General features: G+C 41.2%; 1 protein-coding gene across 3 annotated transcripts in view; it reads left to right on the top strand.

The window, feature by feature from the left end:
- MTA1 (metastasis associated 1) overlaps nucleotides 1-22,334 on the top strand; it is a 73,843-nt gene that overhangs the window by 1,727 nt on the left and 49,782 nt on the right. For all 3 annotated transcript variants that reach the window (XR_013775320.1, XM_079314155.1, XM_079314154.1), the window contains exons 2-5: nucleotides 12,364-12,431; nucleotides 14,732-14,825; nucleotides 21,407-21,533; nucleotides 21,705-21,768. Coding sequence is in view for 2 of the 3 variants with exons in the window: in XM_079314155.1 (XP_079170281.1) it covers nucleotides 12,364-12,431; nucleotides 14,732-14,825; nucleotides 21,407-21,533; nucleotides 21,705-21,768 (353 nt within the window). In the remaining variant the exon portion in view is untranslated. The remainder of the gene's footprint in view (nucleotides 1-12,363; nucleotides 12,432-14,731; nucleotides 14,826-21,406; nucleotides 21,534-21,704; nucleotides 21,769-22,334) is intronic.

The raw sequence follows: 22,334 nt of genomic DNA, 5'->3' as shown, positions 1-22,334 counted from the left end.
TCTAAGCAGCGTTGGCTGATCCTTGAGGGATGCCATTAGGAACCAGCAGCCCAGCTGTAACTGCTTATTGTGGTCCTTCAAACCTGATGTTACAGTTTGCTCCCTACCTTTATCATCCAGTTTTTCAAATGTTTTTGTTTGAAGGATGCTGTGGGTGGCTTAGCAGAGCTTTTGACATGAAGTCAAGGTGTCCAACACCCCTTGCACTCCCCTCACCCACAGAGCCAGTCTCTTGGTCTCAGATGGGGGAGTCAGGTTGGTCAGGTGTGATTTGCTTTTGGTATATCCATTCTGGCTGGTCTCAGTTACCTTTCTGTCCTTCCTGCACTTGGAAATGGTGCCCAGGATTTGCTCCACAGCTTTTCTGGGCAGAGGGCAAGGCAGCTGGCTGCTAGCCGAGGTTACAGTGCTCTGTTCAGGTCCATATGGATGAAGTCTTGATTTGATGTATTACCAAGATCAACATATGGATGGGTGCAGCTGTTTCTGTGTGGGAGCTCTGTTCAGCCTGTGCCCAGGAGTGTGTGTTATCGAATTGTTTCTGACCTCTGGTGCTGCTGTCTCCCACTAATGGTTTTGTGCACTGAAGTTGTGTGTGAACTCCAGAGCAGGATTAAATCCGGCCTGGGATTTGTGCACAGTCATTTCATACACTTCCCACTGGAAGACAAACACTCAGCAGATAATCTCTTATTACACTTGTGACTACCGGATGCGCTGCGTGAACTCCAGACCCAACAGCTGCCAAAAAAGCAGCTCACTACAGATCAATACTGCTCCTGGAAGTACATGTTCACTCAGAAAGCATGGTCACCACCTTAGCCTGGGCATCAAGCACCATGAGATTTTGTTTTCAGAAACCAGGGCTGGGTTGACAACAAGTGGATGTGTACCATGTGTTCCAGGGTAGAAGAGCTGAGGAGCCTGTGCTGTGGGGGCTGAAGTCTTCCCTTTGTGTTGGGAGGCAGAGTGGCCATGCTGGGGGTGTGGGAGCTGCCCCTTGAATTGCCAGGCTCTGTGGGTAAGGACTGGTGGCATCCAGTGGTTTGGAGAGAGCGGCTGGTTCTGCTGGATCCTGCCAAGTTTCTCCTGGTAGGTTTCTGCTGGGAAGGGAGTTGGTTTCCAATACAAATGGGGCTGTGACAAACTAGCATACTTCAGGGGGGAGATGTAAAACTTTGGTAATGTGTGGGGAAGAATGCCAGGGTATCAAATTCCAAAATGAAATGGGGGATCTTAGTTGTTGGCCAGTAGGAAATCCTGGAATTGCCTGCCTCCAGTGTAGCAGAAGTGAAGCTTTTCTTAACAGCTGCCATGCAGCCCTGAAACAAATGGCAGCATGAAGAAAGTGGACTGCTTTCACTTGAAAGGAGTCATGGTGGGCTGGTTTGCCTCTTCATGGAGCAGAATGGCAGCCTGCACAATCAGAGAGCGTATGGGAATGTTGGATAAACACCAGATTGGAGGAGCTTGGGACCTCTGAGCTGGAATTTGGGGCCTCTGATGAAAAAATGCACGTGGGAGAAAGATGTTCATTGTTCTAGCTAGTGCCAGGCTCTGCTTTCAGGAGAGTGCTGTGTCAGCTGCTTGGAAGAGAACAGGTCATCTTGGTACCAAGAGACTTTCCAGCAGGTATTGTGTCTCTGCTTTCTCCAAGAGATCTTAACTCTGGTGCCACAAGTATTCCTTCAGTGGTAGCAACTGGAGCCCCACTTTAGGTTTATGCCCCTATGGCATTCCCTTGATGCAGTGAAACAATGATTTTTTTTTCAATTTTTTTTTGCATTTTCATCTTGCACTGATTTGAGTAACTTAATTTTTTCCACCTCCCTCCTCCTCACTTTTTGTTTTTTCCTGGATTATTTTTAATCTTGCATCAGCTACCCAATCTGGTTCACTGTGGGACTGTGTGAACAGCTGAATGGGCTCAGTGGGAGGGCAGGGAACAAGGGGATGGGGAAAGAAAGGATAGGAAGAATGGAGGAAAAACTGCTGAAGACAACACTTTGCTGAGATAAATACCAGTTTATGCTTTCAGGAGTCTTCTATGTGTTTTTGACTTTTACAGGTCACCCTCTTGTTTGGGAGCATGCTTAGTTACAAAATGATCACTGTTTTTGAGTCTGTGGTACATTTAAAGTGTGTTCAAATGGCTTGAATGGTTCAAAGTCAGTAAAGCACAGAAGTACTTGCTGCATCTAACACCTTTAAAGTGAGGGAAGTGATGACCCACAGTGCCTGACGTGGGCACCCAAGGTTCACAGCAGCTTTATTCCAGTGTGCTGAAGCTCCAGAACTGTTGTTCATTCCTTTGGTGGTGATGTGTCTGCCTGCCTGTGCTGCAGTCACACATCTTATTTCAGTGTAGTCCCCACAGCTTTTAAGAATGGCAATGTGACATCATCTCTCTGCCACCACAGGGTGCTATTAATGCGTGGCTGGGGACTGTGTGACCTGCCCCCATCCCATCCCATATCCCACCTGGCATCCAAACTCTTGTGCTAGCCTGCAGCTCTTGGCTTCCATGGGGATGGTGCATCACAATAATGTCAATAGGAATTGTCTGAGCTTTCCTGGTAAAGAACAGAGCTGTTAAGGAGGCTTGTAGAGATTGTCTTTCTGAGTCTGAATCTGGAGCAAATTCAGATCATTTACCTGCAGGATCACTTGTAAACCTTCTCCTGTCCCCTTGCTTTGTTGTCAGTGTGTTTGTGTTTTGGGTGACAGGAGGGCTTACTGTGCAATATCCCTTGTTATGGTTGTGTTTGCTGGCATTTTGTTTTCTAACTTTGCAGGTAACCTAAGCTGAGAGTGGCTTTAGTGGAGAGCAGTAGTAAATAACCTGTAAAGATAAAACTGAATGTTTATTCCCTAAAATTAATAATAGGCTTCTGTGGTCATTTCCCCTAATAAATTTAGGACACTTTCTAGCTTATCACCTTTCAGCAACAGCTAGTGGGTTTCTTCATCTTTTCCTTTCATTGTTTCTAGTTACACAAGTTTATCTTGCATGTTTTGCAGTCTTCCTTTCCTTCCCTTTCCTCTCTCCCCATATCAGACTGATTCAGCATTCATTTTACTGGGAAATGCTGCAGGGGGGAGAATGTTGCCAGCTAGCTTAGGTGTGTTTGGGGACTAGAGCTGTGGCAGCTCTGGATTTGTAAAAGCTGCAAGCCATTCACAGCTGGCACAATGGAGTGAAAGGACTGAGCTCCTTTCTGCTCTGCTGGTGGGTGGGAGGCTGTGCCAGGTCACTGTTCTGAGCCACCCCTTGGCAGTGCCCCTTTTGCTCCCTGGTGTTTTGCATTTCAGTGATGGTGAATAAAAGACACTTGGTAAGAAATTGTGGAAAAGAATCCTAAAACTTGGTTTGTTTAACTAGTATGATTTTGGTGAATGTCAAAGATGTTCCTTTCACTTGCATCTAGTTGTTTTTCAAGCAACTTTTGATGTTTAAGCATCCTGACTTCTTTAAAGAAATCGAGTGCATAGTCTCTCCCCAGTAGGATGAGAAGAGAATGAGGTGGTTGCTGTTGCTGTTTTTACTTTGATTTTTAAACCACTCCTGAGCAGTTTGAGGTCACTTGAAAGCAAAGGTATGAACTGTTAGAGGCTGGCTTCTGGCAAAAAGTAACCTGTGAAATCAGTGTTACTTCTGCACCAAGTAAGTTGTTTTTTACACTCTATCTTGTTGCTTTCCAAGCATATTATTTTTTCAGTCCCCAAGCAGGTAAGTGACCAAGCCCTGCAGCTGCTTTGCCTCAGTTTTCCATGAAGTTTGAAATCAGTTATATTCCCATGAGGTCTGGATTACTGGAACTGTTGGGAAAGGTGTTCTTGTAAGGTAATGACAATTCTAGGTCTTTGGAGCTCCATAAATCCAGTGTACAAAGAGGCCCTGCTTCAGAGTGTCTTTGGAGGTCTGGAATGGTTCCTTGTCTCCTCTTTACTTGTAGAACCAAGTCTGGAAGGACCTGCAAAGTGCTGGTCAGGCTTTTAGGCTGCAGCCCACCTCCGAAGAAACCATGCACACGTTCTTATCTTCCAGCTCTTTGGCTGGACCACCTTCAGGAAGGAGAAGTGAGAGAATTTTGACTTGGAATGGATCAGTGAAGCAAAGCAAAGAAGTTAGTTGGTGGTTTTAAAGTGAGTTTGTAAATGGAGGAAAGATTTGGGCTTCTCCAGCACTTCACATGTGTTAGTTGCAAGCTGTTGGGTTTTCATGTTGCCTTGGCTTCTGTGACTCTGGTTCTGTGCATTGCCAGATAGTGATCCATGTCAGATGTGGCCCCTGGTCATGTCTCTGTTAAATTGCACACAGTGTGCTCTGGTTAATTTGGGGACTTCATGCTTTCATATAAGATACAGGAGGACAGATGACACTTGGCCAAGCATAAAGTTAGTGTGGCGTGAACAGATGATTCCTGATTTAGCACAGGACTTGTCCTTACAGAGTTAAGTTGTCAACATCTCAGCAAATTTGAACCAGCCAAGTGAGACAGTTTTGTGGATATTTCTTTTGATAGTGTTGATTTAAGATGTTGCTCTTGGTAGAGTGTCCATTGAAGCAATTGTAGCTGCCCTCCCCTTGTTCTGCTGGGCTTACACAGCTTGGCCTGGCTGTGCTGCAGAGCAGGGCAGGGGTTGGTTTGGTTGGAGACAGTTTTTGGACCCTTGTGAGTGCCTAACTGGGTTTACTATGTGCAGGCCTCCTGCCATCCAAGGAGAGGCTGTCAAAACTGGAGGGGGTGGTATGAGAGGGTGGGGGATGAATCAGCTTCACTGGCACTCTTGTTGGAAGAAACATCTGCAGAAACGCTGGCAGGAGTTTACACTTTGTCCGTGTTTTGCATTGTGAAGCTGTGATGTTTCTGATTTGGCACTGAAACCCCTACCTTTGGACTTAACATATTGTCATACTGCGGCCTAAGCAGTTGATTCCCGTTGACAAACTGAAGTTCAGCCTCGCTCTTAAACAAACAAGCAAACCCAAACAAGAAACAGAACTTTTTAAAGTTTGCTTGTTTCATGAGGGTGATGCCAAACTTGGTGTCTCGAGTACTCCAGAGGTTCTTGTTTTGCAACTCTTGAGATTGTTGCAGGGAACACGATGCTAGTTTCTTGTCATCTTCTTTGCTGCCTAAATCTTTTGGAAAAGAATGCTTTTCTTATCTGTCCTTAGCAATGAGAATTACAAGGGAACAGGCTGTTTTCTTGGCTGCTACAGATGGTGATTGTTGTTAGGGTGTAGCTTGAGGATACTCCTCTTCCATTCCCCCTATCCCCTCCAAATGCTCCCCCATGATTTGAGGAGCTCTCTCACTAGTCTCTCTGCCTGCTCAAGTGACTCCCCTGTAAATTAGACCATCCTGGTCTTCCCTTACAACACACTTTTGGGGAAAGGTTTTTCTTTTTTTAAGCCTGAACTATTTCCATGGTATTGACGCACAAAGAATGGCACTGGATGCGGCTGAAATTAGATAGGCTCACAACTTTGCTACTGCAGAAAATGTTTGTGTGGCTACATTCTTGGGAGCTAAAGTGATAGAAGAGGCAATGCAGAGCAGGCTTTGTGTCCAGAGGCCTTCAAATCATGCTTTGATATCTCCTGTAAAGCACAGAATAAAAAAAAAGTGATTTTCAAGGAACGTTTGGCGTAGGAGAGGCAGGCACTCGTCCTGCAGGAAGCTGGAGGGAGTTGACTCAGTGAACCTGAAGTGTCAGTGCCACATGCAAATGGGCCTTAGTTATAGCTGGAATATTGGGAGTGGATTAATTGAAATTGGTTTTCTTGAAGTGCCATATAATTGATTTCAAACAGCAAAATTGCTTCTTTGTCCTCAGGGTAATGCTTTAGAAGCTTAATTTTGTTTCCAGGATTCTTGCACAGTTTCTTTTCAAGTCTGGCTTGTACAGATTTTTTTTTTTTTGTCTCCTTTGGGGTGGCAACCCTGGTAGCAGTTATTCCAGTATGGCACAGTTCTTATCTAGGAGTAACCCATGAAGTACAGCTGACACCCATAACTTCTTTGTCAAAAACACCAGCACACTCCTGTCTTTTGGTTTGCTTCCATAGGTGTCTGCAAGTGAAAACAGCCAACAGTGCTGTGAGGAACAGAAATAAGGATATTGGCAGTCTAAAAGTTGTGGGTTTTCTTCCATGAAGCGGTTCTTCCCTTTCTTCTGTTCACCCTACTTTGGAATTTTACACTTTTCCTGGGAAAGGTACCATCTCTATGAGCTTTGTGCCTCATGCAGAGCTGAGATCTTTCCCTGAAATACGTGGGAGCACACCTGGCCATTGTGAATAATATTAGAAGTTAATTGAGCCCAGGACCTGCCTTGAGCAGCACTGACAGTAGGGAAGTTGAGAGGTGTATCAGAAAGCAGGGACTTCCTGTAATTCCTCCAAACACTGTGGAATCTCCAGTGGTTTGCTTTGAAACCTCATCTATTAATTGTTTCTGAAACAGGAACCATTTCGTATCCATCTTACCTTTCTCACTTTCTTTTGTAATTTTTGTATCTATGTCTTTCATATAGGGAACAATGATCAGAACTTAATTATCTTTGAGACTTCTGTCCATCTGTGAAATGTCTGAACAAAGGGCTCAGGAGTTAATAGGGAAGAACTAATGCATGGATAATGGAGTTGAATAAACCTTGTTTCACAAAGAATCAGGCAAAAAATGATATGAGATGTCTGGGTAGGAATTTTTCTTGCCCCTTTCCTTGACATGATAGAAAACAAAGAACAGAAGACTTCTGGAAAGTTCCAAATATCATAATTAAATAATTCAAATATCAAATATCAGAGTTTAAACTGCATCAAGGAATCGACAGTTTGTCCAAGCAAGTTGCATGTCATTAGGTTTGATTTATTTTACTTTTTACTTCAAAGACATAGATTGTCTTGCCTTGAGTAGATTTCTGTATGCAAAGTAATTTAGTTTTTGTTTGTAGCTATTACAGGTCCTTCAGAGTTTGGTGTTTTGGTGGGGTTTTATTTTTTTGTTGTTGTTGTTTGGGGTGTTATATATATATATATATTGTTATAAGAGCTGGCGTGGATAAACAACTGTACCAACTATTTTATAGGTCTGTGCATAATCGGTAGTCCTGTTACATGTATCTTGCCATGAATTGCTTCTCCTTTGAGTTATGGTTTGGGTAATATTGAATCTGGATTTTTGGAGTCCTGTCAGAAAAAAGGATCCATAGGTTGCATCTCAAAACAGCCAATTAACATTGGCTGTCCCTTTCTCTTTCTGCACATTGGGAAGAAAGTATAATGTGAACATTTTGTTTGGCATGTGAATGTGTAGAAAATCCTTGCTCAAGAGACAGAGCAAAGCTGGCTTGATTTAACTGGGGTACTTCAACTTATCCCTGCTCAATGTAGTGATGGTTTTCTGCTAACTGTGTGGAGGGGAGGTTTCTGCAGGTGTTTTTGCCATGTCCCTTGCTAGTTGGCTGTAGGTATTTCAAACATTTAATGGGTGACTGCTGCTGGGAGTGTTGCTGCTTTTTTGAAGAGCCAGAAGGCAGCAGGACTGCCAGGTGAGATTGCAGGACTTGTAGGGTTTGGTGCAATCCCACCAAGAAGGATTGTATTATCCAGAATGTAAAATGATTGACAGTTTAGGGACAGAGCTGGTGAATAATTTGAAAACTGGAACTTACTGAAGGAAACTGGCCCAAAGTTGAATTGGAGAGCCCAGAGTATGTGGAGGCACATATTTCCTGTAAAAGAAGTTATAAAATAAGCAGGTCATCATAAGTTTATGCACTCTCTTGATGCTCATCTTTAATTCAGGGCAGCAGCTTTGTGTGTTGGGGAGGGGAAATATTTACAACTGTGAAGTTACTTCATTATCTTGTGTCTGGAACTGTACCCAGCAGTGGTGGTGAGTGTGGGAAGAGGGAGGCTCCAGCCTCCCTCACATCCTGGGTACTTGTCTAGGCTGGTGCAGCAAGATTTTTGGGGGTAAGGTAGGGAATACTCAGGCAGGTCAGTCCTCAGAAAGCACTTGAAAGGCAAATGTGCTTGGGAAGGATAAAAATACTTTTGGGCATTTTTGCAACTTTATCACCAAAAAGCCCATAAGGTTATTAGGTAGCTCAGACATGTCTAATCTTATAAATATATGACCTCTAGACAGGGTGTGTTATTTATTTTGCTGTACCCCCTCCTGATTTTCTTTTCCATGGGCTGATGTAGACATAAGCAACAGCTGACATGAAGAAGGCAGAGGGGGCAACTCTTTTGCAGTAATGTATTAAATGCATATATGAGCAAAAAGAAATTCTGTTATGTCAATTGTGAATTGAGAACTGTTTTTTTACTGCCTCTATGGAAAATTTTCATCTTCTGTGGTCTGTAGGCTGTCATTCTAGTTTTAGCTGCTGTACTTGTGTCTGTGTGTTCTAGCAGTTCAGTCATTACCTGTGTAACATAGCATTGCTTTCTGGCAAATTGTGTTGTGCATGTTCAGAAAAAGAATTATGGGATATAAAGGCTTTTTTTGGATAGATTTATGCATGTGGGCACTTCTGCTCCATAACAGCACAGGCAAGGGGAAGAGCTACATTTGGAGTTTGTCAGGAGGTGATGATGTGTGTGATGGTCCTTACTTGGGAAGCCTGATCACAGATAAGTGTAACATGCATGAGTGGTGCCATTAATTATGATCGTGGTACAGATGCACGGCTGATTAATTCAGGGATGGCGAGCTGAAGCTAACAGCTGTTGTGAAGGTATGGGGTTGAAACTCTCTTCAGGCAGCTGGGTGGTGAGGGATTGCCTTCCTGTGCTTTTTGTGATGGTCAGGGGGCATGCCATGCTTGTGGGATGCAGAGCAGTTTTTACACTAGTCCTTTTTTTCAATCTGTAAGTAGAGAAGCAAAGATAGTTGTGTTTGAAGGGCCTGACTTATTTTGTTTGCTTTCATGTTCTATTTTTCTGTCCCTAGACCTTATTTTTTGGTTTTAGTGAACTCTAACTTCCTGTTAGGAGTTGAGATGCATATCTCCCTGTTTAGAGACTTGCTAATTTTGTCTCCTTCCCCATCCCCTCTTTCAGCTCGGGGTGCAGGACCCTGGCAGGTGTGCACATACAGGATGTTGTCCATTGACAGCTGGATTGTTGGGAGTCTGTGGAAGGTTTCTCTTATTTGTGTGTGTGCACATGCATCTGCAATTGTAGGCACCGCCCTGAAAACAAAGTGGGAATAATATTAATTGGGTAGGCAGTATGAGAAAGGGTACACTTCATGGCATGGGAGGAAGCTGGAGGTGCAGTGGAAGAGCCCCTCAAGGAGAAAGGCAGTGGTTTGGAGTGTAGGGCCCAGTGATGTGCCTCCTTTAATCCTCCTGTGCAGGAAACCAGTCTTCTTGGGCTTGGTTGCTCAGAAACCAAGGAGTTTCTGAGCAGTGTTCTCACCAGCCCAGCATCAGTTTGGAGGGTGGTTTGTTGAACTTAAAATTTCCATGTTGTATGTGTGGAACAAGAATTCAAACAATTCTCTGTGTAGGATAGCATTTTAATTGTAGTTCTAGTATTTAAAATCTCTATGAAAAATGCAGACATTTTCCTCTGATGCACATTATTTTGTGTTTTGTGGTTTGCAGTGTGCTCTGCATTACTTGCAGAGAGGAAGAAGCCCTTTTCCTTGTAATTTGAGCAGTGGGAAATAGGTCTCCATTAGCTGCAGAAACTGGTGAAATGCTTAGCATAGTTGTGGAATTAGACTAAAACATGGATGAGGGGTACTGGGCTGTGGATTTGACATGGTGAAGTCATCAAGCACTGGCCTAAGAGTGCACCTCTGTCATGTGTCAGCTCTTGGAGCATCCTGAGGGAAGGTTGGTTCTGCTTTTGTGCCAACAGCCTGCAGGACGTGGTGGCTCCTGTGAGCTTGGTTTGTAGTTGTTGGTCACACAGTGTGTGTCTGGGGATGCTCCTGTTGCTGACCCAGACAGTGTTGGGGGGTTTATTATTCAGTATGAGCTGCTCTTTGGTAAACCATTCATCTGTGATAAGGTTTCTTTAAATCCATGCCGGATTTTGCAATCGATAAACTGTAGTTAGGTGAAAAATTGAGTTAATGTTCACTCGAGGTGTAAAATGTGTCTCTGAGAATATATGCATGTACATGCACACCAAAAAGCTGATTAAAAATGATGTGAACTATGAGCATTTGTAACAGCCACCTGTAACCCATGGGATTAAAGACAAGGTTATATTTTCAAGACATAGATTGACATTTCCTTTAGTTTTAATTACTAATTTTCAGGCACAGCATATACAAAAATAGTATTTTTTGCATCTGCCTCAATCCAAGTACCTGAAGTGAGGAGTTGCTGGTTTTCTTAGGAATTTTTGGAGGGTTGGAGGGAAAGAACACATCCTTTTTTCACTTATTGGAGCCTTCCAGTGAGGAGTGGCACCTCGAAGCTTCAACATCCTCTCCTGTGATGCCCTTGTAGGTCATGGGTGGTTCTGCCATGGGAGAAATAATTTCTCTTTACTCTGCTGATTAGTAAGTTGCTTAATACCCACCATTGTTATTTTAGTCAGCTGTTGTTATTGTTGAAGCTGCCAGATATCTGTTTGGTTTTGTGACTTCTGGTAGAGTTGGTCATAGTAATGTTGAGCCTGTTGTTTCCTGTTTGATGTGCTGTGCAGAGGCAGTGTTTGGAAATGGAAATTTAGGATCTAGTTACTTGAGTGTTTTAACCATTTCTCGTACCAACCCACAAAGTTTTCTACAAACCAGATGTTCAAACTCTATTCCTTCACTTGAGATCTTCCAAGTTTGAAGGCTGCAGGGATGTTGATATTTAAGAGCAGCTGACTCTTGCAGTTGGGAAGAAAGTTTTGGAGTCACTCAGATGCTTGTTAGCTGGTGATCAGTCTGAGAAGCCTGGAGCACAGAATGCATGAAAATATCAAAAATTTGGTGTGCTGTTTCAGTTCTGCTTAGCCTTGGTTACAGTCTGTGGTTGAGTAAACATTTAAACTCCTTGTCACTCCAGCCAAGACCAGGTTGGGACTTCACTATCACGGTGTCTTGACAACAACACACCTTTTGACAAGACAAGAGCTTGGAAAATAAGTTTGTTAGGAACTTGTTTGGATTGTAACCCCTGGGATTCCTGGTTAGTGAATCTCTCCTAAGGTAGCCAGCCCAGTTGAAGGGGCAAGAAGGCACTTGGTGCAAGAGCAGCTTCCTTGGGGTCGTTTGTCCCATGCAGCAAGGACATGTATCTGTAAATCCAGGGGGACCTGTGGATACGGGGCTGTGAGCAGCAGTCTGAAACAAGCAGTGCCTGCAGCTCGAGGGGTGTTTCAGGGTAGGTGCAGGGTAAATGCTCTGCTGCCCCTCTGGTCAGCCCAGAGATAAGAAGCCCCTTTAACTCTCCTGGTGCAGTTATTCCAGAAGCAGAGACCTTTGGGGGATACCTTCCTTCCTCTGGAACACGATCCGTGCTTTCCCAACCCTTTTACCAAGGATTTCAGGGGCACTGGGGATAACCCTCAGTAGCTGTCCCTATTTACAGAGGGCAAGCACCGCTGAACACCAGAGCATCATGCTAATGCAACACTGCAAAAGATCACCAAGGGCGTGCCCGGGGGCTACGGGTGTTCTGCTGCAAACACAAATGAGCTGGGAAATCTGGAGGGAAATGCTCTCAGATAGTCCTGGAAGGAATTGTTGTCAGATCTGTGTGCAAGGTCAGCACCCTGTCAGCGGGGAGGAGGATTCAGCCCCCTCTTTGTCTCAGTTCAGGCTTGGGGTTTGGCTTCTGGAGTGCTGGGAAAGAAAGGCCAGTCCTTTCAGAGGTCCTGAGCATGTTTTCTTGAGGAGTGCTTGAGCTTGGAGTTCCCTAATACCTAATTTATGTAACATTCATGTATGTTTCTGTGATTTTTTTTTTAAAAGACACTGCCTTTGGTAAAGAACTCGTTTTTTCCCTTTAACTTTACATGTTCGTCACGCTTGAAAATACAAATACTACGCACCAGTCTGGACTGTAATATGGAATTTTATTGAGGGTATTCACGTAAGTATAAAAGATCAGGAAATAGGGAAAAAGATGAGAAACTATTTGTATTCCAATTAAATGAGCCATACTTGTAAACTGGAGGGGAAGAGAGAGATCACATATTGTATTGCTGGTGAGAAGTGGCTGGGTTTTGATAAGAAGAGGAAACAAGTAAAGACAACTGTGTGTGGTCCAAGTGGAAATAATCTGATCAGAGAGAGAAGGAATATCATGTGCTTTGCTCTCCAGGCTGATAAAGGTTTGTTTCGATTTTTAGCAGTTCATATTTTAAAGAGGCTCTTTTCTTTTTGTCAGATTATGTCTACTTCGAAAATTCTTCAAGTAACCCCTATTTGATACGAAGAATAGAAGAGCTCAATAAGGTAAACATTTTTTTTATCAAGTCTTTGAAGTTAATTGAATTTATGATCTGCTTGATTTGATTAAAATCAAAACAATTCTTTAGTAGTTCTCTGGTAATTAGAAGCTTAAAAATACATTTGTTCTCTGATAATTTCCTGGAATGAAACCTTTAAAGAAACCTTTTGTTCTGCTTTGGTATGAAAGGACCTAGTGTCAATGGCATGCTATTCTCAAGGTGGTTATGCTCACCTTTAGGGCTGGAGGATTCTGCAGTTCTTCAATTCAGGATCACAGGATATGAAGAAAATACAACAGTTTGCCTAGAGGAGGGAGAGCTTTAATTTGGTTTTCCTTGTGGGAAACACTTGCTCAGAAGGTTTTGCAGTTGAGATCTGCTTGCTCAGACTCTGCTGGTTGTCCTTTTGGGCCAGTGAACTCTTTGATCTGCCAAATTCCCTTTCAGTGGATGGAACAGGGAAACATGATGGCTTCTGTGTGGGAAGACAGCACTGGAATTTAACCTGATTGTTGAGGGAGGAAGCCACTGACGGTATCCTAAACATACCACAAGTTCAGGTTGAATAGTGACATTGTGGCAGCACATACAGAAGGAATTAACATTGCTGGTTTGGATTTGTCTGTACATTAACTGACTGATATAAGGTATTTTTCTTCTGCCACCAGTCATGAAAAAGTTTGTAATTCTGTTACTTGGAAAAGAAAATGTATCAATCTCCTTACCAATAAAGAATCTGAATGCTAGGATATCTTTGGTAACCTGGAAGTTTTTTACAGAAATACCTTTAAGTCCTTTTGTCTTAAAGAAACAAGAGTGAATTCCTAAAATGTTCCCAGTGGATCCCTATCCATGAGGTATCACTGTCTCTATTCCATTCCAGGATGCAGGTTTGTTGATCACTTTCCTGGAAAATGTTTTCCCCTCTTAGGCTTTCTTTTCATTCTTCCCCTCACCTTTAAAAAAAAAAAGATAAACTTTCAACCTGGATCTCCATCTTGGTGCAACTCTTGCTTGAGCTGTGATTTCTCATCCTACAGTTCAAAAATGGGTCTTTCAGGTTGAAATGAATCCTAGTTCTTTTGTTTCCTTTTTAACTGAGTGCAAATGAAATTTTGGCAATTGAATAAATCAATTTACATAGAAGCTGTCTGTGTTTGAGCAAGATGGTTCCTGCCTTTGTATTTTAGTTTCTCAAAATTTTGAAGTTCTGAATTATTTACCAGAAAAGGGTAGCAATTCTGAGACTCTACTAAAAACTTTGGGCCTGTGAGGGAAATATTTGTGCATGTATGTGGTGTTTGTTGTTCAGAGGTTTTTTTGGATTTATGTTAGGGAAGCTGGTATTATAAAAGTTGAAACTTTTCCTGCATTCACATCTTAGAAATGAGCATATACATCAGTTTTAATTTTGTTTCCTTGTGAACATGTTGCTGGTTCACTACCCTTTTTTGAAGACTTCCTAGCAGGGAATTTGTATCTTCTACTTTCTGGAACTGTGCCTTCATTATGGTTTTCAAGTAGTCTTCAGTAGAAACATACAGCTCTTGAGTTACTTCTGCATTATTTGATTTATTTTAGAGGTAGTAAATTGGCTGGGGCTGTTACAAACCAGTTGGTTTATTTCCCCTAGAGTTTGTAAAAAGCCACTTGCACTGTTTGACAGGTGCCATCTTACCTTTGATCACCTATCTCATTTTAAGAGTTTTAAGTAAATAATATTTTAAAAATTCTGACTTTTTTTGGTATGTTGTCACTGGAATAGAGTTTATTGTCTGGTGCAGCTTCTTTGGTTCTCCTTCTGTAAAGATTTTTTGTATGCTGGTCATTATATAGTTCACCAGTGCTGTCAGAGAATCTCATGTAGTTTCTTTTGCAAAAGTAGTAATGGCTGGGTTCTTTCTTGCCTTCTAACTGCCCTGCAGAGTTTGGAGAACAGCCTGGATCTGAATTCTGTTATTTTTCACAGGTTTTTTTATTAAGCTTTTAAAGATTCATTTGCATGCTAGTTAATATAGGCATCAGCTCAAAAATGGCTAAGTGGCTTGGCAGTAGGTTACAAAGGCAGGTAAGTGTGGTTTTTTTAAAATTACATCTGTAATTTAAAAGTGGAGATTCCTTAGCAACCATTAGGATGGCAGGGCCAAGCTGCCTGGAAAGGATCATGGTGGATTGTGTGTATTAGATAAGTGTGCAGCTGGAGGAGCTAAAAGCAGAATTCTTGGTAATTGATGAAGTTCCTAGTTCAGTGTGCAGTTCTGCTCTTCCTTTGTGGTCAGTTTTTTCTTCTGTTCCCTGTTGCAGACTGCCAATGGAAACGTGGAGGCAAAGGTGGTGTGTTTCTACAGGAGGAGAGACATCTCCAGCACACTCATTGTGCTGGCAGACAAACATGCAAGTAAGCTGCTTGGTGTCCAAGTGACATTGCTTCTGCACAGAATGGTCAAACAAATATTTTAGTTATCAGTATCTCAAATGTGTTTTTTTCTGTAGTTATCTTTAGCAATTTGCATTACTCGTTTGGCTAATTTTTCTCTTGTCTTTCTACCTGACCCTCTTTTTAATTTTTTTTTTTTTTATGCTTTCCCCTTTCCTCAAACCTTTCAATACCTTGTTTGTGTATAGTTTGATTTTGGTGGGGACAAGACAGATTTTTTTTTTTTTTTCAGTTAGGGCTGAGTAAAGACATCTTATTTGCTCCACAGAAATGAGCTTTTTAATTTTTGGGGTAAAAGAAAGTATTTTCCCTGTTACTATAACTTCCCATGAATTATTTGGTTTGGTTTGTATGTTGAAAGAAACCCCCAAACCCTCAAACATTGAGTGAATCAAGTAGACTGATTATGGGAAAGCAACTTGAAACATGGCCAGCTTGAAACCTGACTAACAGGATTTCTCTATAAATTTCAATATTAATAATATTTCTTGTAGTCACACAGCTTTTGTCTCAACATGCTCAATAAATACACATTGAAAACAGAATTTGAGAATCTCCTGTCACTGTTTTGAATACTTAAAGCCCTTTTGTTGGGAAGCAAATTAATTAACTAAACTTTTCCTCTTGTATCCTACAGAGTGTGTGAGGTGTAGCTGTTCAGATTGCTTAAAATTTAGCAAAAAGCTTGGACAGCTTTCTGGATACTTGTAATTCAGGGCACATCTATAAATGAGAGAGAAGCAATCAGATATGGGCATGTCAGAACTGTGATTTAGCTGGCAAGCATCACTGTCTTTTAATGTGCTTCTTGGTGTGTGTATCAATAGAGTGATCTGGGGATTGATTAAATCAGATACTCAGTTTTAGCCATGAATATAATGGCTTGCTGTGTGCTCACTGCTTTAATGCCATTGGGGAAAAGTTCCTGACTGATAAATTTGAGTATTTTCTGTTGGAGTCTGTCCAAATAATCCCTCCATGGCAGCCATACCTTGAAAAGAGGTCGTGGTGTTTACTGTGTCACAGAACTGTGATGGCAGACAAAGCTTTTTTTTTTGAGATGTCTTCAGTGAAGAAATATTCATTTCATCTGAGGATCCTGAAGCTCAACAGAGCTTCACCATAAACAAGGTGCCTATTGATTTCTTCATCTGTGTCTCACTTCACTAGGTTCAGTAAAGGAAGCAGCTGGGAAGGGTTCACAGAAACATATGAAACCCACTGAAACTGGAAAATATTTGAACCCACTTAAATGCCCTTTGAACCTGCAAATGCTGATTTCTCTTTGTGATAAGAAATATAAGTGGGACATTTTAAATGCAAACAAATAATTCATTGTTCATATGTGTTGTTTGAAAGATAGGATAACAAAATTCTATTAATAGAGCAACCAGAGACAACTGAGTCTGCCTCTTAGAGTAAATTTCATTAGTAACTGGCATTTTCTCCAGTGTCTTTCTTTCTGCTGCAGAATAAAATTGCTACTGAATGGCTTCCATTTATTTAAATAGATGTGCTGCCCTGTGGTTTCTGTTCTTCATAAGAAGGGAGAAGAGAGCAAAATTAAGCTTTTTGGACAGCCATTAGTTCTTTAGTCTGAAAAAAAAAATCAACATCCAGCATGATCTAACAAAATTAAATTAAAGATTCTAGTACAGATATTCCACACTGTCACTGACTTTGAGTTCATTTCCATGAAGTCTCCTGTTGCCTCATTTTGATGCATTTGCAGTAGATGTACGTGTCTGCATCGCTGATCTTTTAACTGCCTTTGTTCAGCTGATTAATGGAGCTTTCTGACTGCAGACATTTCTGGATTCACACAGTCTTCTGTTTAAGATGCCTTTTTTTTAGACCTACTGTTGAGATCAGTGCAGTGAGAAAGCTAAGCTATGGGGAGATACAGCCAGGGCATGAATGAAAAAATTGTGTGGATATTTTGGTTTTGGTTTTTTTGGTGGTTTTTTTTTTTACTCTTTCAATAAAGGAAGGAAAATTGTTGAATTTATTTTTTGAAGTTCTAAAAAAATAAAAAGCCACTTTTGCTTGGATGATCTATCAGATATCAGAAACAGGGAAGTCTGAAATATCTTTTTTCTTAAGTGTGTATACAGAAAAATGTGTTGGAAGCACCTTTATGCTGTAGTTGGTGATCATAAATTTGTACCTGATGTATGTAACCTGATTCTTGGATTTGATCTGTCATCATACTATTTTTATCATATGATGTAAAGCTTGTCTGGGCTGTCCTATAAATCTTTCAGCCTTATGATGTCTTCCATACATTGTTAGTACTTTTTGTTCATAAGCCTCTTTAATCACCTCACAAATTATTCTGGGGAATTTCTCCAACTGTTTCTGGAATGAACTTGCTTCACCAGTGAGATACTATTTTAAGTTCTTGCTGAGAGACTTTGAAAACAAGATTGCAAACAGGACTTGATGGAAGAGAAATGGGAAGGATACTTCAGTCCTCAACATTTTGTTGGATGCTGTCACTATGTATGTTCTTTATAAAATGTCTTACAGAGTTTTTTCTTTAAATTCTTTAAATATTTGCAGCAATGACTGACCAGTTGATAGTGGTTGGGCAACTGACTTGGTGCTGGCTGGATTGGCAGATTTATGATTGGTTTTCAGCAGATGCTCTTTGGGTGCCAGGCACACATGGAAGTGCCAGAGCTTCTGAAAATAAGTGGTTGCAAGATGCATGTGTGCCTAGAGAATTTATTGAGAATTTTTTTTTACATTTTAAAGAACACCAGTCTAAATGAAATTTGACAATAGCTTCATGTATTAGTTCCTCACAAATTTTATTCTCCTTCTCTGTTTTCTCCCAGCATCACACACACAGATTTAATAGGAATCCAATTCATATATCCACTAATGACACTGTGGCTCAGTTGTTGCTGAGAGGAGGGAGCTGTGGTTTTTCTCTTTGGGAATGCAAAAACTGGTTTTTCTTTGGGAGTGATGCAGTGAGGGAAGATACAGGTGTCCAAAATAGTGTTTGTTTGCTACCTGAAGTAGTGGCCATGGCTGCAAGAGGTGACCACCAGGACTTCATGGCAGGGGATCCACATTGATAAGGTGGCAAATTCCTTCTGAACTGTAAAGGTAAAAAGAATTCCTGCCTGGTAAAACTTCCTCCATGTTTTCTACAGCTACCTACCAATATTTGGTAGAGGAAAAAAAAGAAACAAGGGTACAGCTTCATATAAACCATTGAAACTGAACCATTTGAAGAAAGAACCCGGTGTTGTATTTTAATTTAATCAAATGCATCATTTGTAGAATGTTCCTCCAAGGTCCTTAGTTAAGCTGTTAAAGAGTTGCAGTTTCCTTTGCTGCTGAAGGAGCTGTTGTGCAGGTCAGTAGCACTGGTTTTCCCAATGATTTGGCCTCACTCATTATTCTTTAGATTAGTTTGTTAGTTATAACCATGTTAACTAATTCCTCTGTACTGCAGACTGTTTCCCAAGCTGGTGAACATTGGGTGCTCTCTAAAGCTGATTTCTGTGTCTTGTTTACCTTCATGCCTTCAGAATTACCTTCAGAATTTCTGAGTTCTGTCATGTAGCTGCTTGTATGACACCCATAATGCAGAGAAAGGGCTGCTGCTTTCTGCTTTTGATGCTCTGGAGAGCCCAATCTGATCTATAGCAAATTGCTATTCTTTCTTGTGTCTAGCAAATATTGATGTTTAATTTCACATCTCACACACCCAGTCATTTTAAATTACAATTACTGCCTCTTGGGCTTCTCCTGCCAACTCAAAGTTTACTCTTTCTAATTATTTTCCCCATATATGTTAGCTTTCACACAAGTCTTGCTGTTTGTGCCTAATCTGCCTATCTCTTGTTCCCAATATAAGTCATCTTCAAGCTTTGTTAATGTGCTATTAATGATTCTGCCATTAAATATCAAATAATACTTAATCTAATGCACTCCTTGCAGCATTCCACTGGCTACTGCTGCATAGCTGATATATTACTGTTTGCATTAAGATTAAGTGTTTAGTTTCAGATCTGCACAGGCACATCTATCAAGCAGAAAGATTAATTTTGAAGTAAGGCTTTATGAGAGCACTGGAGTCCCAATGTACTGCACCTCCTGTATTCCCATACCACTTATTCCACAGTACTGTAAAAAATGCAGGCAAATCTTTCTGAAAAGATTTCTTGGATGTTTTATAAATACATGTTTCTCCTTTTTTTTAAAACTACTGCCATTTTTTCTCTAAGGCCACCATTCTTGTTGGAGAGGTTCCTGTCTCAAATCCAGTCCTTCTCTCTCCCATCCCTTGCTTCCCAATGCATTGGTCAGGCCTAGTTTTCTATTTTTTCCAGTGCTAAATCATAGCTGTGAAAAAGGAGGGACAATGCTCACATAGATCTGTTTGTTTGTTATTTCTTGGAATGTTCCTACCTCTGGGGGTGCTGTGACAGTTTTACTGCTGTGTGTGAGGGAGTTGTTTGTTACCTGTCTGTTTCTAGGAAGAAGTGTATTGTGCTATTTGCTTTTTGAGAGGCTGTTCATAGCAGAGCTGCCATAAGAACACATACACTCTCCACCTTTTGTATTTTATTCCAAAAACAGGACATATAAATAACATCCTACTTGGAAGTGAACCTACCTGAGGGGTTGCAGTCCCTGGGGTTAGTTTGGTTGTGCTGGGTGCTTTCATTTTGCCTGTAGATTCCATTGGCACAAAGGGGTTGACATACTTTTCAGAAAGATGTAATTTCTAAAAGCTGTAGGCTGTCAAATATATTGAAGACACTAAGTATTTTAGGTTGCTCCTTGTAGTATTTTCCCTGCATTACAGTGCAGCACTGTTATTTCCAAAAGCTGCTGTGAATTCCCTTTTCCTTTGTGCATCCTTCAGTTTTTCAGGCACGTGAGCACATGAACTTGGTGGATTGTTCCTGGATTGCAGCTGGCATATTTACAGTGTAGGATAGCAGTCACAATAATAATTTTCAACTAAAACAGAATCCACTAGAGTAAATAAATGGCAGACCCATTGAAAATGTGCAACAAATGTAAATTTGGTGTTCTAGTTCCCAGGAAAATATCAAAACCTTAAGTACATGTTGCTGTATGGTTAACAGCTCATGTGGTGTAGAAGCTATTGTATGTTGAAGTCTGGTTTAATTATGCTGCTCTTTTTTTCCTTCCTTGCTGGAGCAGCCTACCTGACTGGTAAATAAACTGCAGGTCTTTTTTTCAGGGCAGTAAAACAGTGATAAATTGTGAGCAACCTGAAGGGTATGTAATTTTTTTGTCACCACCTTTAGTGTAATGGTGGCCCATTTAAAACTAAATGCAATTTTAGTGTTTTATAAAATGGAGATCTTTCTGTCTGCTTTATTTTTGGGATAACTATGGGGATTTTAGTTAACTAATCTTAAGGGTATATAAATCATAGCTGTGCCTGTATGTGTTTCACACTAGAAATGTTTTTTGGCAACAACTGTTGAATTAAGCTGCAGGCATAAGTCTGCTCTTTGAGAGTAATGCTGCTGTAAAATTAGAGTTTTACAATTCATGCATGAGGCTTTACAGCTCATTCTACTACAGGCTGGGAAACTTTGCCTGTGGTTTTGCAAAATACAAGTATAACTGCATTAATTTCTTAGAGAAGGGAAAAGTCTGATCTCTTCTTTCTCAACCATTCTTCATGGAGGATCTTCTGAGTTTTTCTTTGAGTATTTTGCACTTCACAGCTTTAACTGGCATAACTGGCAGGATACTTATTAACAAACACAACATTTATTTCTTGAAAGGAGGATGCTTGGAGATGTTTGGGATCAGTTGCATGTCAGTGTGGGTGGGATTTCACGTTATTTACTTTGGTGTGTGTTTGAGAACTGGTTGGATGGAGATTGGATAGCTCCAGGGCAGAGATGGTGGATCCTGACTGCTGCAATGCAGGAGTGTTGCAGTTGGATGTGTGTGGTGTGGGGTTGGGTAAGGAGGGTGGCAGGAATGGCCTCAGGCACTTGGTTACATTCCAGTTAATTTTGTGGCAGTGTTGGGATGAGGAGAGTACAAAATAACACTGATTAAATAAACTTCCCTTTCCAGTGGGCATTTCCTGCACAAGCTGTTAAAGCTGGGATGGGACTGAATGATATCCTAAACCCTACTCCTCTTTCAGGACAACTGATGCCTGGCAAAGAGGAAAACCTTCACTTTGCCTCACTCATCACGTGTCAGCTTCTACCCAATGAATTCAATGCACTGATGGTCCCCCAAAACAGCTCTCTCTCCAGAACTTCTCTGTTGGTAGCAGATTTGTGTGACTTTCAGCTTGGTGTGACCTGGGATGATTTGATGGTGGTGATGAATAAATACAGTTCTTCACAGGCATCATTTCAAGGATCTGTACTAATTATGTAATTGTTCAATTGGCTCAAATGTTGCATTTAATCTGATTACTGTTTGTTATTTATGAAAGGTTTCAGAGCAGGTCATTCTGATTTGCTCAAAGTCAATACTTGTCTTGTTCTTGATCAATTTTGTCTCTTTATGACTAGGAGAAATGGAAGAAGAGATGGAAAATCCAGAGATGGTTGATTTACCAGAGAAACAGAAGCATCAGCTACGACATCGTGAGCTGTTTCTCTCACGACAGCTGGAATCTCTGCCAGCCACACACATTAGGTAATGACTGTTTGCTTCCATTTTATTAAAAAAATCACACTGCATTGTTATTTTTCAAGTACTCTTCAGTGTAAGATCAAGTTCTGTGTACAGCTTCACTGATACCATCTTATGAATCACATGAGCATTTAAGATGTTTTTTTTTCATGAGATGTGTTTCTCTTTTTTTAGAGGCAAATGCAGCGTTACTCTGTTAAATGAGACAGAATCCCTCAAATCGTATCTGGAGCGGGAGGTAGGAATCATTTTGTGCATTGTCAAGTTTATTCTGGCACAATTTAGGTTTGGTGCATATTTTTCAGGTTTTCTAAAAAGAATTCTTTGGTTTCTGCATGTACTGGGCATTGACAGTGGGAAGCTTTAGGCTCTGTATGATTTTCATTGTGCATAAAACTTGGTGGATCTGGGGGCCAGACCTCATGTTTACATCCCTGTGTGACATCTGTATAGAGAACCCAACTTGTTCATCAGTGTGGCAGGGCTCAGAGTTCCAGCCTGGAGGCTGATGCCCTGGGAGATGCAGTAACTGCAGAGGAGGGAGCAAGCCAGCAAGCTGTGCTTCCCTAGATTTGCTTTATCCTGAAATCATACAGATTTATGGTAATGTGCTTTAAGCTTGATCTTGCCTCAGATTTTTGAGGAGCTTAGTTCCCTGTTCTTTGAATTCACTGGTCAAAATACTTCTCTGGAGTTCTTCATATGCCACCACTGAAACTCAAGGAATACCTTGAGAAACTGCTTGTCAGGTGATACATCACAAGAAATTTACCCAGTCTGTCTCTTTAAAGGTATCTCAGACCA

The sequence above is a fragment of the Erithacus rubecula genome (assembly GCF_903797595.1).
Source record: "Erithacus rubecula genome assembly, chromosome: 10".
Taxonomy (NCBI): domain Eukaryota; kingdom Metazoa; phylum Chordata; class Aves; order Passeriformes; family Muscicapidae; genus Erithacus; species Erithacus rubecula.
This window is presented reverse-complemented; position numbering and strand designations above follow the sequence as displayed.